The following is a 17041-nucleotide window of genomic DNA, read 5'->3' as shown; positions in this document are numbered from 1 at the left end:
CCCCACAGCCAGGCTCCGAGTCCGTCTTCCACAAGGACGCCTTACTCCAAACAGGCTGCGGGGTGGCTGCCCTCAAACCTTGCCTCCTGATTGATTCTATAACCAGTGAAGTTATCAGCACGATTTCTCATGGCTGCTCCCACTGCTGCAGTGTCGTGTCTGCGGAAGTGGGACTCCGAGCACTGCCTGCTCAGCAGCAGCATGTCCTGTAGAGTCTCAACGGCAGGCAGTCCATAGGGAGACACTCCAGCAGCCTGCTCCAGGACAAGGCAGCCCTGGCCTAAGGATCTCTGCCTGCAAAGATTAAGATTGTTTGCTAGTTGATTCTTTTTTCTGACAACTTGATGGTTTTGAGTTGGCTGTGATCCAGGGGTGTTCAAGTACTTCTTTGAGGGTGGGCCTCTGGCTGGGGTTGTGCTTCAACAGTCTTGAAATGAGGTCCCTGGCTTCCTCGGGCATGCAGTCAGGGAATGTGAATTCCGCCCGTGATATTCTTCTGTAGGTCTCCTGGTATGTGTCTGCCTCAAAAGGAGGCTTGCCGATGAGGAACTCATAGCAAAGCACCCCAAGGCTCCAGACGTCCACTTTCTCATCATGCATCCGGCCCTCAATCATCTCAGGGGGCAGGCAGTCCAGCGTGCCGCAGAGGGTGGTCCTCCTGGAGGATGGGGCATGTACCGACCACCCAAAATCTGCGATCTTAAGCTCTCCAGCTGATCCAAGGAGCAGGTTCTCTGGCTTAATGTCTCTGTGAATAACTCTCTTTGAATGACAGTAAGACAAGGCATTTGCCAATTCTGTGATATACGTGGCAGTTCTCTGCTCATCAAACTTTTGACAGTTTCTGAAGTTCTCTATAGACAGCTCTGAGGGGTGTGTATTCCAAAATTAAGTAGACTCTGGTAGCATCATGGAAATAACCATACAGTCTGAGAATATTTGGATGCCTGAGATGCGACTGTATTTCTACTTCTCTTTTCAGCTGATACTCAACGCCTGCCTTCTCCAGCTGAGCGTTGAATAATACTTTAAGAGCCAGAATAAACTTGCTTTGTTTTTCTCTCGCCAAATAAATATTACCAAACTTTCCTTTACCCAGTGGGCGACCAATTTCAAAATCTTCCAAAGCCCACTGCCTTTTTTTTGATTCTTCATTTTTTTGTTTTGATGCCACTTCCTTCTCAGGATTATTTCCAGGTGCTGGTGGCTGGGGTTGTTTGCTCTTCTGGGTGTTACTTGGCGGCCTGGAGACAGGACGAGGGGCACTGGCTGCCTGCAGGGGCTTCTGCTTCAGGGTCTGTACTGGTTTCTGGATGGAGACGAGCTTCTGTGCTTGTGAAGGAACACGCTGCGAGGAATTTGTGGGACACAGGACGCGCTGAGCCTGGCCGCTGTTCGCAGACGCCGGATTTTGAGAGGGAAGCTGCTGAGCCTCTGGAACATGTTTTGGGCCGTCACTCAGTGGAACTGCAGTCTTAGGCCCTGAGATGCAGTTTTCTTTACATCTGTCCATGATGCCTGTGGACTCCCACCTCCGATGCAAGGAAACCAAGTCCTCCCGAGAGCTCCTGGTCTTGGAAGATTTTTAATTACAGTTTCCATTTGGTTACTTGTGATTGGTCTGTTTATATTTTCTAATTCCTCCTGGTTCAGTCTTGGAAAGTTGTCCTTTTCATCCAGGTTGTCTATTTTGTTGGCATGTAGTTGCTTCTAGCAGTCTCTTCTGGTCCTTTGTATTTCTATGGTATCAATTATAATTTCTCCTTTTACATTTCTAATTTTATTGATTTGAGTCCTCTCCCTCTTTTTCTTGATGATTCTGGATAAGGGTTTATATGTTTTATTTATCTTCTCCAAGAACCAACTTTTAGTTATATTGATTTTTGTTACTGTTTTATTCATTTCTATTTCATTTATTTCTGCTCTGACCTCTTTCCTTCTACAAACTTTGGTTTGTTGTTGTTGTTCTTTCTTTAGTTTCTTTAGATATAAGATTAGATTGCTTATTTGAGACTATTCTTGTTTCTTGAGTTGGGGTTGAATTGCTATAACTTCCCTTTTAGAATTACTTTTGCCGCACCCCATAGGTTTTGGATTGTCCTGTTTTTGCTGTCACTCATTTCTGCATATAAAAATTTTTTCCCCTTTGATTTCTTCAATGGTCTCTTGCTTATTAAGCAGGGCACTGTTTAGCCTCCATATGTTTATGTTTTAGTTTTTTTTCCTTGTAATTAATTTCTAATCTCATACTGTTGTGGTCAGAAAAGATGCCTGATACAATTTCAATTTTCTTAAATGTCCCAAGGCTTGGTTTGTGAGCAAAGATGTGATCTATCCTGGAGAATATTCCATGTGCACATGAGAAGAAATTGTATTTTGCAACTTTCAAGTGAATGTCCTGTAAATATACATCAAATCTATCTAGTCTATCATGTCATTTAAAGCTGTATTTCTTTCTTTATTTTCTGTCTGGATGATCTGCCTATTGGTGTAAGTGGGGTGTTAATGTCCCCCACTATTATTGTGTTACTATCAGTTTGCCCTTTTATGGTGGTTAGCATTTGCCTTATATACTGAGGTGCTCCTATGCTGGCTGCATAAATACTTACAATTGTTACATTTTCTCCTTGGATTGAGTCCATGATCAATGTGTAGTGTCCTCCCTTATCTCTTGTAGCTCTATTTACTTTAAAGTCTATCTTGTCTGATATGAGAATTGCTGCTACCACTTTCTTTTTATTTCAATTTGCATGGAGTATCTTCTTCCATCCTCTCGCTTCATGTCTGTATATGTCCCTAAGTCTGAAGTGGGTTTCTTATAGGCAGCATATATATGGGTCTTGTTTTTGTGTTCATTCAGCCAGTCTGTGCCCTTTGATTGGAGCACTTAATCCATTTACTTTCAAGGTAATTATTGATATGTATGTTCCTATTACCATTTTCTTGGTGCCCTCGTGGCTCAGATGGTAAAGTGTCTGCCCACAATGTGGGAGACCCGGGTTCAATCCCCGGGTTGGGAAGATCCTCTTGAGAAGGGAATGGCAACCCACTCCAGTACTCTTGCCTAGAAAACTCCATGGATGGAGGAGCCTTGTGGGCTACAGTCCGTGGGGTCGCAAAGAGCCAGACACGACTGAGTGACTTCACTTCACTATTACCATTTTCTTAATTGTTTTTGCTTGTTTTTGTTCTTTCTTTTCTCTTGTACTTCATACCGAGAGAATTTGTTGTAAAGCTAGTTTGGTGGTGCTGAATTCTTTTAGTTTTTCTTTTCTCCACCAGATCTGAATGAGATCCTTGCCTTTCATCACTTATATCCTGCCATTCCCTTCTGGCTTGAAGAGTTTCTGCTGAAAAATCAGCTGACAACTTTATGGGGATTCCCTTGTATGTTATTTCTTACTTTTCCCTTTCTGCTTTTAACATCTTTTCTTTGAATTTACTTTTTGTTCATTTGATTGATAGTGTTTTTTTCTTGGGTTTATCCTATATGAGACTCTCTGTGCTTCCTGGACATGGTTGGATATTTACTTTCCCATGTTAAGGAAGTTTTCAACTATAATCTCTTCAAATGCTTTCTCAAACCCTTTTTCCTTCTCTTCTTCTGGGACTCTTACAATTTGAATTATTGGTTCATTTAATGTTGTCCCAGAGGTCTCTGAGACTGTCCTCAATCTCTTTCATTCTTTTTTATTTATTCTTTTCCTTGGCAGTTATTTTCACTCTTCTATTTTCCAGCTCACAAATTGATTCTTTTGGTTCTGTTATTGTTATTGATTCTGTCTAATGGATTTTTCATTTCATTTATTGTATTGTTCACCACTGTTTGTTTAGTCCTTTAGGTCTTCTAGGTCCTTGTTAAATATTTGTTGTATTTTCTGGATCTATGCCTCTATTCTTTTTCCAAGGTTTTGGATCATTTCTGTTATCATTACTCTGAACTCTTTTTTCAGGTAGGTTGCCTATTTCGTCTTCATTTATTTGGTCTTGTAGATTTTTAACCTTGTAACATATGTTTTTGTGGTTTCATTTTTTTTTTTTTTGATGGGTGGGGCTGTGTCCCTGTCTTACTTGTTTGGCCTGAGGTTTCCAGCACTGGAGTTAGCAGGCAGTTGGGCAGAGCCAGGTTTTGGTGCAGAGATGAGGCCCTCCAGGATAACTCACTCAGATTAATATTCCCTTTGGTCTGAGGTTCTCTGTCAGTCAGTGGTTTGGATGCAACTCTCCCACTACATGGAGCTCACTCCTAGCCCCCAGGGCAAAGAAAAAAAAAAGAGAAAGAAGGAAAAAGAAAAATATGACAATAACAAAGAATAAAAGGTAAAATTAGAAAATTAAAAATATATTAGAAAAATAAAAACATAAATGAAACAAAAATACAGCAAAGTAGAAGCACAACAGCAAAAAATGAAAAAAGAAGGAAAAGGGTTCTGGAAAAGGCCTTGGCTGTAGGTGGGCAGGTCTTAGGAGAGAGTGGGGCTTAGGCAGGTGTGGGGCATAGGCTCAGGACCAGTCTTGAGAGGTGACAGAGGCAGGACTTAGGGCTCGGCAGAGCTGGAGGGTACCTCAGTAGTCCAAGGTTCAGGCAACAGGACCCCAACAGGCTCTCCAGGGTCCAAATTGGAGGGGGAAACAGTAGTCCCATTCCCTTCCAATCCAATCCCTGGAATGTTTCTCCTCATCTCTGCTGAACCCCTCACTGGACGGTCCTCATCTGAGTGTGAAAACCCTTCCCCTCCCCCAGCTGCATCTCAGGAGCACTAGGTCTGCTGGTGTCTATTTTCCTTCCTCCTTCCCTCCCTCATTCTCTTGCCCCCAGGAACCCTGCAGCTAGAGGGGGCCTCAGAGGGTGAAGGTTCAGGTCTGAGATCCCAGCAGGCCTCCTAGGGTTTGAGTGGGCAGGGGAAATGCTGACTGTGTTGCCTTTTGATCCCGTGATTCCCCCAAGGTCTCTCCACATCCCCACTGTCGGTGGCCCACTCCCAGCTTGGGAATCCCCTGTCTGCCCCAAGCTGAGTCTCAGGGTGCCAGTTCCTCCCGCTTCCCTTCCCGCTAAGTCCTACCTGGTCACACAGGGATTCCTCCCAGCCTTAGGTGTCTGAGGTCCCCCACCAGTGCCTGACAGATGCCCTAGCTGTGAGGAGATGTGAACTCCATGTCCTCCTACTCTGCCACCTTTACCCCACCCTTTATATATTAGACTGAGCAAAGAATAGTATTTGTGGATCACCTGGAGAAGGAAATGGTAACCCGCTCCAGTATTCCTGCCTGGAAAATTCCATGGACAGAGGAGTCTGGTGGGCTACAGTCCATGGGGGTCACAAGAGTTGGACACAACTTAGCGACTAAACAACAGTGACAGCAATGAAAATATATATGGTGGCTAAAGAGAGATAAGCATTATTTTTAACATGATCTTTCAGTACAGATTTCTCTTGGCCTCAATACTCTTATTTAAAGTGATAAAAATGTTCTTTCCTCCTGGTATAGAAAAGTCATCTTTCACATGGGAATTTGGTTGGCTTTGAGGAAGCAAAGGGGAGGTCAGAAGTTTCTTGCATCTGCTAATTTTCAGGTACCTTTAGCTGAAAATAATACTGATGCCAAAGTGGCCTGTTTTTTTTTATTTTTTTATTTTTTTTGTTAGTTGGAGGCTAATTACTTTACAATATTGTTGTATCGCTTCTCGGCCTTTTGGCTAAGATAAAGTGTACTTTACAATATTGTAGTGGGTTTTGTCATACATTGACATGAATCAGCCATGGATTTACATGTGTTCCCCATCCCGATCCCCCCTCCCACCTCCCTCTCCGCCCGATCCCTCTGAGTCTTCCCAGTGCACCAGGTCTGAGCACTTGTCTCATGCATCCAACCTGGGCTGGTAATCTGTTTCACCCTAGATAATATACATGTTTCGATGCTGTTCTCTCGAAACATCCCACCCTCGCCTTCTCCCACAGAGTCCAAAAGTCTGTTCTATACATCTGTGTCTCTTTTTGTCTTGCATATAGGGTTATCGTTACCATCTTTCTAAATTCCATATATATGTGTTAGTATACTGTAATGGTCTTTATCTTTCTGGCTTACTTCACTCTGTATAATGGGCTCCAGTGTCATCCATCTCATTAGAACTGATTCAAATGAATTCTTTTTAATGGCTGAGTAATATTCCATGGTGTATATGTACCACAGCTTCCTTATCCATTCTTCTGCTGATGGTTATCTAGGTTGCTTCCATGTCCTGGCTATTATAAACAGTGCTGCGATGAACATTCAGGTACACGTGTGTCTTTGAGATCTGGTTTCCTCAGTGTGTATGCCCAGAAGTGGGATTGCTGGGTCATATGGCAGTTCTATTTCCAGTTTTTTAAGAAATCTCCACACTGTTTTCCATAGCGGCTGTACTAGTTTGCATTCCCACCAACAGTGTAAGAGGGTTCCCTTTTCTCCACACCCTCTCCAGCATTTATTGCTTGTAGACTTTTGGATAGCAGCCATCCTGACTGGTGTGTAATGGTACCTCATTGTGGTTTTGATTTGCATTTCTCTGATAATGAGTGATGTTGAGCATCTTTTCATGTGTTTGTTAGCCATCTGTATGTCTTCCTTGGAGAAATGTCTGTTTAGTTCTTTGGTCCATTTTTTGATTGGGTCACTTATTTTTCTGGAGTTGAGCTGGAGGAGTTGCTTGTATATTTTTGAGATTAATCCTTTGTTGCTTCGTTTGCTATTATTTTCTCCCAATCTGAGGGCTGTCTTTTCACCTTGCTTATAGTTTCCTTTGTTGTGCAAAAGCTTTTAAGTTTGATTAGGTCCCATTTGTTTATTTTTGCCTTTGTTTCTAATATTCTGGGATGTGGGTCATAGAGGATCCTTCTGTGATTTATGTCAGAGAGTGTTTTGCCTATGTTCTCCTCTAGGAGTTTTATAGTTTCTGGTCTTACATTTATATCTTTAATCCATTTTGAGTTTATTTTTGTGTATGATGTTAGAAAGTGTTCTAGTTTCATTCTTTTACAGGTGGTTGACCAGTTTTCCCAGCACCACTTGTTAAAGAGGTTGTCTTTTTTCCATTGTATATCCTTGCCTCCTTTGTCGAAGATGAGGTGACCATAGGTTCGTGGATTTATCTCTGGGCTTTCTATTCTGTTCCATTGATCTATATTTCTGTCTTTGTGCCAATACCATACTGTCTTGATGACTGTGGCTTTGTAGTAGAGTCTGAAGTCAGGCAGGTTGATTCCTCCAGTTCCATTCTTCTTTCTCAAGATTACAAAGTGGCCTGTTTTGGAGTGCTATACCCTATTCATTTTAGTGTTTTTCTCTTGTTTCTTCAGAAGTGTTTCAATATTTTCTTTCTGCATTTCTTGAAGTGATTAAACCTAGGTATTTTAGTTTTGCTATTTTATTTATTTTTAATTTTTTACTTATTTTATTTAATTTTTGGCTGTGGTGGATCTTTGTTACTGCAGGGGCTTTACTCTAGTTGTGGCGAGTAGGGCTGCTCTCTAATTGTGGTGCTGTAACATTATATGTGTATTTGTATTTAAATATGCTTGATTTCTGCATATAAACTTGATATCTAAGCTAACTTTCTAAATTTTTTTTATTATTTATATTAGTTTTTCAGTTTAATTCTCTTGGGATTGCCCCATTTGCAATCATATCCTCTGCAAAGAGTGATTATTTTGCCTCTTAATTTCCATTTTCATACTTTTTTTAATTGCAGTTTATTTTATTTATTTATTTTTGGTCTAATCAGTTATATTAGTTGGGACTAACTCAGGTGTATATATATGGATTTGCTATAGGAATCTGACTTGATAACAGTCTGGCAGCTGGCAAAAGTGTACTGGAGGCTGTTTCTTCTATGTTTGCTACTGTGACCTGAGGTCAGCAGGGCAGGCAGTCCAAAAAGGAAGGTGGATTTGAAGTGGGAGATGCAATACCAAAAGAGGAACCACATGGCTGAGTGGAGTATAGACTGGAAGTCATAGTATGCACTAGAGTATACCCATGAGTATAGACTGGGACTCATATTGTTCTTTCATTACCTCTTAGCCTTTGACTTCAAAGATGAGAATGTTTTGTAGAAGTTGTTGCCCTTCTCTACGGTGCTGATGTACTTGGATCAGAAGTTGGACTATGTGAAGGAGGACATCCTCCAGGAGCTGGGTTTGCTGTAATCCTTGCTGTGTGCTATGGCACCCAGGTGATGGAGCAGAGAAGCAACAATATGTGTTAACTGTAGGCACATCTTGTGCTGTGATCTGACCTTTTAAGCATATACAGAACTTGGCTATTAATTCACTTATAGACCACAATAAATTGACATTATGCATGAAAGAAAGTTCTGGAAAAGTTTCTCTTTAGGTTAAGTTGATGCAATTCAAACCTACCAGGGTCCAGCCACCCCTTGTCAAATTTGGCATTTATATGCACTTGTTTTAACCATATTTAGTTTAACTTACAGATCAAGGCAATAGCAAAATTGTGCTTCCAACTTACAAAATGCAACTATCTCTCATACAACTGAAAATATGCTAACTTTCTCTCCCAAAGACAATCCTCTTTAAGCAAAATCATACCTCTCCTTTGATATCCTGTAATTTAAATACTGAGCTATATAATATAAACTACTATATCTTGTTTAGATAGTAGAGGAATGAAAAAAGAAATGAGAAACATTTAATTTAGACCAAATCTATTCATATGTAAAGAAGAAAGAAATATTTATAACCACTATGGTTCTTATTTCTACAACGATCATGTGGTTGTAGTTGGTGTTTGTAACTACTTGCTTCTATTACCCTTTCCATACCCTCTTTGTCCTCAGCAAACACTTCATCTGATCCTGAATCCTTGCCTAGGGGGATCACCTGAACATTTATTCTTGTATTTTAAAACTAAATTAATTTATTTTTAGTTGAAGGATAATTGCTTTACAATATTGTATTGTTTCCTGCCAAACATCAACATGAATCAGTCAAAGGTACACTATATCCCTTCCCTCTTGAAACTCCTTCCCACCTCCCTCTGCATCCCACCCCTCTAGATTGTTAATAGAGCCCCAGTTTGAGTTCCCTGAGTCATAGAGCAAATTTCTACTGGCTATATATTTTACATATGGTAGTGTGTATTTTCCATGTTACTCTCTCCGTACATCCCACCTTCTCCTTCCTCCCCCCACCATGTTATAAGTCTGTTCTCTGTGTCTGCATCTCCCGTGCTGCCCTGCAAATAGGTCAATGAGTACTGTCTTTCCAGATTCCATATATATATATGCATTAATATATGATACTTGTTTTTCTCTTTCTGATTTACTTCACTCTGTTTAATAGGCTCTACATTCATTCACTTCATCAGAACTGACTCAAACACATTCCTTTTTATGACTGAATAATATTCCATTGTATATACATAACATAACTTCTTTATCCATTCATCTGCCAATGGACATTTAGGTTGCTTCCATGTCCTAGCTATTGTAAATAGTGTTGTAATGAACATGTAGCTATCTCAATTTTGGTTTCCTCAGGGTATATGCCTAGGAGTGGGATTGCTGGGTTATATGGTGGTTTTAGTCGTAGTTTCTTTTTGTATTAGTTAATTTATTTTAATTGGAGCATAATTACTTTACAATATCATGGTGGTTTTGGCCATACATCGACATGAATCAGCCATGGGTGCATAAGTGTCCCCGGCATACTGAAACCCCCTCCCAGTTCCTTCCCAGCCCCATCCCTCTGGGTTGTCCCAGAGCACGAGCTTTGAGCACCCTGCTTCACGCATCAAACTTGCACTGGTCATTTGTTTTAGATATGGTAATACACATGTTTCAATGCTATTCTCTCAGACCATCCCACCTTGCCTTTTCCCACATGTTCCAAAAGTCTGTTCTTTATGTCTGTGTGTCTTTTGCTGCCTTGCATATAGGATTGCCATTACCATCTTTTTAAATTCCATATATATGTAATAATATACTGTATTGGTGTTTCTCTTTCTGACTTCACTCTATATAATAGGCTTCAGTTTCATCTACCTCATTAGGACTGATTCAGATGTGTTCTTTTTTATAGCTGAGTAATATTCCATTGTGTATATGTACCACAACCCTTCATGTGTTTATTAGCCATCTGTATGTCTTCTTTGGAAGAATGCCTGTTTAGGTCTTTTGCCCACTTTTTTGATTGAGTTGTTTGCTTTTCTGGTATTGAGTGTATGAGCTGCTTGTATATTTTGGAGATTAATCCTTTGCCAGTTGTTTCATTTACTATTATTTTCTCCCATTCTGAGGGTTGTCTTTTCACTATGTTTATAGTTTCCTTTGCTGTGCAAAAGTCCTTAAGTTTATTAGGTCCCACTTGTTTATTTTTCTTTTTCATTACTCTAGGAGGTGGGTCATAGAGGATCTTGCTATGATTTATGTCATACAGTGTTCTGCCTATGTTTCCTCTATGAGTTTTATAGTTTCTGGCCTTAAACTTAAATCTTTAATCCATTTTGAGTTTATCTTTGTGTATGGTATTAGGATGTGTTCTAATTTCATTCTTTGTCCAGTTTTCCCAGCACCACTTATTGAAGAGACTATCTTTGCCCCATTGTATATTCTTGCCTCCTTTGTCAAACGTAAGTTGCCCATAGGTGTGTGGGTTTATCTCTGGCTTTCTGTCTTGTTCCATTGGTCTATATTTCTATTTTTGTGTCAATACCATACTGTCTTGATGATTGTAATTTTGTAGTGTAGTCTGAAGTCAGGGTGGTTGATTCCTCCAGCTGCATTCTTCTTTCTCAAGATTGCTGTGGCACTTCTTGGCTTTTGGTGTTTCCATATGAATCATGAGGTTTTTTGTTATAGTTCTGTGAAAAATGCCATTGTTCATTTGATAGGGAGTATGTTGAATCTGTAGATTGCATTTGGTAGTATAGTCATTTTCACAATATTGATTCTTCCAACCTAAGAACATGGAATAATCTCCATCTGATTATGTTGTCTTTGATTTCTTTCATCTTTGCTTTATAGTTTTCTGTATACACTTCTTATCTCCTTAGGTAGGTTTATTTCTAGGTATTTTATTCTTTGTTTTGCAATGGTAAATGGGATTTATTCCTTAATTTCTCTTTCTGATTTTTCTTTGCTTTAGTGTATAGGAATGTAAGTGATTTCTGTGTATTGATTTTGTATCCTGTAACTTTACTAAATTCAACTGATTAGCTCTAGTAATCTTCTGATAGTATCCTTAGGGTTTTCTATATATAGTATCATGTTGTCTGCAGACAGTGAGAGTTTTATTTCTGCTTTGCTAACCTGTATTCCTTTTATTTCTTTTTATTCTCTGCCATAGCTAGGACTTACAAAACTATGTTGAATAACAGTCGTGTGAATGGGCACCCTTGTCTTATTCCTGATCTTAGAGGGAATGATTTCAGTTTTTCACTACTGAGAATGTTTGCTGTGGGTTTATCATATATGCTCTTTATTATGTTGAGGTAGATTCCTTCTATGCCCATTTTTTGGAAAGAGTCTTTATCATAAATAAGTGCTGAATTTTGTCAAAATCCTTCCCTGCATCTATTGAGATTATCATATCATTTTTATCTTTCAATTTATTAATATGGTGTATCACATTGATTGATTTGTGTATACTGAAGAATCCTTGCATCCCTGAAATAAACATGACTTGATCATGGTGTATGATCTTCTTAATGCATTGTTGAATTCTGTTTGTTAGAATTTTCTTGAGGAGTTTTACATCTATATTCACCAATGATACTAGCCTGCAATTTTCCTTTTTGTGTTTTGTCTTTGTCTGGTTTTGCTATCAGGGTGATTGTGCCCTTGTAGCATGAGTTTGGGATTGTTCCTTCAACTTCAATGTTTTGAAAGAGTTTTAGAAGCGTAGGCATTAATTCTTCTAATGTTTGATAGAATTCACCTGTGAAGCCATCTGGCCCTGGGTTTCTGCTTTTTGGGTTTTTTTTTTTTAATCACATTTTTTATTCCAGTGCTTGTAATTGGCTTGTTCATATATTCTGTTTCTTCCTGTTCACTCTTGGAAGTTTGAACTTTTCTAAAAATCTGTCAGTTTCTTCTGGGTTTTCCATTTTATTTACATATAGTTGCTTATAATAGTCTCTTAAAATCCTTTGTATTTTTGCATTGTCTTTTGTAACTTATCCTTTTTCATTCCTAATTTTGTTGATTTGATTCTTCTCCCTTTTTTCTTGATGAGTCTGACTAACAGTTTGTTAATTTTATTTATCTTCTCAAAGAACCATCTTTTAGTTGCATTAATCTGTATTATTGTTCCATTTATTTCTTTTTCATTTATTTCTGCTCTGATCCTCATGATATCTTTCCTTTTAGTGACTTTGGGATCTTTTTGTTCTTCTTTTTGTTATTTTAGTTGTAAAGTTAAGTTTTCTATTCAATTTTTTCTTGTTTCTTGTGCTAGGATTGTATTGCTATAAACTTCCCTTTTAGAACTGCTTTTGATGCATCCCATAGGTTTTGGGTTGTTGTGTTTTCATCATGATTTGTTTCTAAAGATTTTTTTCATTTCCCTTTTTATTTCTTAACAACCTGTTCATTACTTAGAATGTATTATTTAATCTCCATGTGTTTATATGTGTATTTTTTTTACAGTTCCCCCCCCCATAACTGATATCTAGTCTCATAGTATTGTGTCTAGAAAAGATGCTTGATATGATTTCAATTTTCTTAAGTTTACTGAGACTTGATTTCTGACCCAAGATGTGTGAACCTGTATTCTTTAAGGACAATTAGCAGTCCTGCATGTATTGGGTTGTTATAGTTTTCATCGACTTTAATTAGAGGGCATGGAAGTACTACAAGGTGGTGTCCAGGAAATCTCCGTACTTTTCAGATATAAACATCATTACCACTGTTGCTTTTAAGCAATCCAATTTCCCATGGCTAATCAAGATTAATCACTTCACTCAGGAAAGTAACATGCTTCTTTGTTTATTCATTTACTTGTGTACCCAGATTTGATGAGACCAAGTTTCAAGCTTAATTTGCCAGGACAGTAATAGATTATAGAATAAAAGAACAAATTAAAAAAATATAAAAGAACAAATTAATAGATACACATCTAATTGCAGTGATATAATTTTACAAAATGGAGTTCTCAATGGAAAGTGTTATCTGATAAAATATTATTTCTTCATTTTTAATATAGAATAGTAAGTCAATTTATTCAGACTCCTTTATTCAACTTAATTTATACTAGGAATAATTCCATTAAAATATTCAATCCTGTCTTATTCAGGTATATCTTAATGGGCTCAGCCAATAGTTATTGTGAGATCCAAGATAAAGGAGTTGGCTGGAGTGATCCTCTCCCACAATGTATAAGTAAGCAAAGACTCTTTTTGATTTGACTATAAACTTAAACTTTATTACAAGTTAGGTAATAATAAAACTCATGTCCCTCATTGTTGCTTCTTATACACTTCATTAGAATTTGCGTCATGAATGTTAGATTTGTCAGTATGCCTTCCCTCATTATTTCTTCCTCTTCACTCGTCTCAGTTGCCAAGTGTGAGCCTCCTCCAGCCATCAGCAATGGGAGGCACAATGGTGGAGACGAAGACTTCTACACATACGGCTCTTCCGTCACCTACAGCTGTGACCCTGACTTCTCAATGTTAGGCCAAGCCTCCATTTCTTGCAGAGTGGAAAATAAGACAATAGGTGTCTGGAGTCCAAGTCCTCCTTCTTGTAAAAGTAAGTCATAGTGACGAATTTTTGTTTGAATTAAAAGAAACAGGAAGGTAAAGATATTGGAGGAGGTGAAATTTTTCAAAGAAAAACTAATTATTTCAGTAATGCAGTCATTAATTTGGTAAACTGATACTTACGCTGTACCAGTATATGGTAACAAATAGCACTTATATGATGGAATCTCATTTTACTGAAGCTTTTAAAAGTTGAAATTTGTCTTTTCTTGTGGATTTTTAGAAGTCATTTGTGTTCAACCAGTGGTTAAAGATGGAAAAATAACCTCTGGGTTTGGACCCATCTATACTTACCAACAGTCTATTGTATATGCCTGTGATAAAGGTTTTCGGCTTGAAGGCAGCAGTTTGATCCGCTGTGAAGCTGATAATAGCTGGAACCCTCCTCCTCCCACTTGTGAACTCAGTAAGTATGGGTCATGGAAGAGTTTCAGTGTTTGGCATCTGAAGACATCCAGAAATATCACTGGGAGCATACTTACATGCCTGAGCCCATGTGAATCACACTAGAAGTTTAAATTTAGATCGACCTCTCTTTTTTTTCCTTGTTGAAAAAAGAAGGATTACAGTATATTGTGCAAGGTCATATAACATCACGAAAAGCTGTCACACACAGCTGTAAAGGTTGTGCATACTCCACCCCTAAAGATAGAGGTTAGCATTGTAGGGGTCGCTCTACAGTAAACTGTTTATTGTATGTTTATTTCAACAATTTTCTTGCAGTTGGTAGAAAATTTCTTTGTTCTAACAAAGATCATATGATAAATGTTTTAAAGATAAACAGTAAAGAGTCCTGAGGGAAAAAGATCTTTTTCTAACTTACACAAAATTTTATATGGATTAACTATCAATGTAATTCTCATACTCTGAAGTTATAAACGCATGTGGATCCCTGAAAATTATCTTAATTGTAATAATAATAACTTGATGCCAGTATAGGTTTATAGCAAGAATTAATTCAATGAATTCTGTCCAGAATTGTGGGCACTAGTATTATCCTCATTTTAAGAATCAGGCATCCATTATTTGAAATGTCCAGTTTAGGCAAATCCATACAGAGAGAAAGTCTTTTAGTGGTCTCTAGGACCTAGGAGAAGACAAGACTAGGGGGTAACTGCTAACAACTACTGAGTTTATTTTTGGTTGGTAAAAATATCCAAAAATTGGATAGTGGTGATGGTTGGAGAACTCTGTGAATATACTGAAAACCACTGGATTGTGTACTTTAAATGGATGAATTTTATGTTATATGACTTGTCTCTCAATAAAACTGTTTAAAAAGACCCTTACCCTTGAAGATGAAAATATAATAAATGTCCAAATTGACATGTTTGTATTATATTTTCATATTGTGAACCTGTATTATCAGGAAAGAGTGAAGATGACAAGACACATATTTAGGCTCAAAAGTCACTTGGTATTTGATTTGTTTTTGACAAATCCTTCAGTGATAATGTTCCTGACGTCATCTGGATAAGATGAATGGCTCTTGTTTGTTTTCTTCTATCAGTCAGGAAACAAGAAATTTCAATGTATTTGCCTGGAACATTTCTCCAGCCATACCTACCTAGCAAGCCCAATGCTTCAATTCAGAGACTAAAGTTTGTGATGTAAAATGAAGATGAAAAAGAATTCACATTTTAAAAAGTTGGCACAACACACAGAAATCACTTGTCAGTGCCCCTAGTAAGAACCTCTCTGATGCCTTGCACATTTGGGTGCCTGTCCTTGTGTGTTTTCTGGTGAGGCTGATTCATCAGCCATGGTAGGCTGGTTCCTGGCTGAACGAGGACCTGCCATCCTTTTATATGATAGACTCGCTGATCACTGTTTCATCCCTAGTGAGAGTGAGTGTACTTTCCGCTTGTTCTTTCTTTATGAGCAGATGGTTGTGTTGGCTTACCACACATCCCTCATGCTTCGTGGGGAAGATATGGCTCCCGGACACAAGCAAAGCAGCAAGTGCATGATATTGGGACTGTACTGAACTACAACTGTGATTTTGGCTATAAGCCAAAGGCAGATGGACCTACAACTGTGACTTGTCAGAGCGATTTGAAGTGGAGCCCATACATAGAATGTGAGGGTGAGTTTCTTTTTTTGTAAATCTTTTTGTATATTAAATATTCAGTATGAGCTTGATTTTTCATCTTAAATGGATGTAAGTTTTTCCTCAAGATAAATTTAAAATTATATTAATTGAACTGTATATTGAACTATTATTGCCAGAAGGGACCATAAATTTCTTGGAGTTTGAGCTGAGACATTATAATCTTATCCTGATTCAGAATCAAATGAGGTACAAACACAGAAGTCAAATGTTATACAGATTAAGTATTAGCTCCAGTATTGGTAAAGGTAGAATGTAGAATACAACTCAACCATTGCTTGAGTCACACCTCCATCACAGCCCTTTCCTCCCCAGTGTAGACTCTGGGGTGCTTGGCAGAGGAAAGTCTATGAAGCAGTCATGAACTCAACCAACTGCAAGGTGACTTGTGTCTCCTGTCTCTTGAATGGTGGGACTGTGGGCTGAATGACCTGCCTCTAAAAGACAGACTCTGATCCCTGACTCAGTGTTTTTGCCTCAATAGGATAGGAAGGAGATTGTCTCTTGTCTCACTTGAGAGTAAGTGAGGGGCTGAGAGACATGGATGCAATTTTATGGGACTCTGCAATTGACAACATGCATTTTTATACCCATCTATGATGTCTATGGGGTTGCACAGAGTCAGACACGACTGAAGTGACTTAGCTTAGCTTAGCTTATGAGACTCTTGCCATTTTAGATGTGAAGATGCTGAGGTGAAGAATACAGGGAACTTTATTCTGTAGACTGGAATTGGAAAAATATGTGAAATGCACAAATAATGATAGCTCAGTTGGTAAAGAAGTCACCTGCAATGCAGGAGACCCCAGTTCGATTCCTGGGCTGGGAAGATCCGCTGGAGAAGGGATAGACTACCCACTCCAGTATTCTTGGGCTTCCCTTGTGGCTCAGTTGGTAAAAAATCTGCCTGCAATGCAGGAGACCTGGGTTCGATCCCTGAGTTGGGGATGACCCCCTGGAGAAGGGAAAGGCTACCCGCTCCAGTATTCTGGCTTAGAGAATTCCATGGACTATATAGTCCACGGGATCACAAAGAGTCGGACATGACTAAGTGACTTTCACTTTCATGAATAATGAAAAATGGTAGTTCACTTACTGAAAGATTATTTGTTTCACATTAGGAGTTAAAGTTTAATTGCAGTCATTCAGACTCATTTTGTGGAAATGAAA

The 17041-nt window shown here is 38.7% G+C and overlaps 1 protein-coding gene and 1 pseudogene across 1 annotated transcript in view; one reads left to right on the top strand and one right to left on the bottom strand.

Annotated features, from left to right (window-relative positions):
- C4BPA (complement component 4 binding protein alpha) overlaps positions 1-17041 on the top strand; it is a 47101-nt gene that overhangs the window by 16440 nt on the left and 13620 nt on the right. Inside the window, exons 5-8 of the mRNA XM_070474543.1 lie at positions 13293-13378; positions 13556-13750; positions 13985-14167; positions 15647-15847. Coding sequence (XP_070330644.1) covers positions 13293-13378; positions 13556-13750; positions 13985-14167; positions 15647-15847 — 665 coding nt within the window. The remainder of the gene's footprint in view (positions 1-13292; positions 13379-13555; positions 13751-13984; positions 14168-15646; positions 15848-17041) is intronic.
- LOC110152765 (aurora kinase A pseudogene) lies at positions 242-1563 on the bottom strand (annotated as a pseudogene).

This window comes from Odocoileus virginianus, chromosome 11, assembly GCF_023699985.2.
Source record: "Odocoileus virginianus isolate 20LAN1187 ecotype Illinois chromosome 11, Ovbor_1.2, whole genome shotgun sequence".
Taxonomy (NCBI): Eukaryota; Metazoa; Chordata; class Mammalia; order Artiodactyla; family Cervidae; genus Odocoileus; species Odocoileus virginianus.
This window is presented reverse-complemented; position numbering and strand designations above follow the sequence as displayed.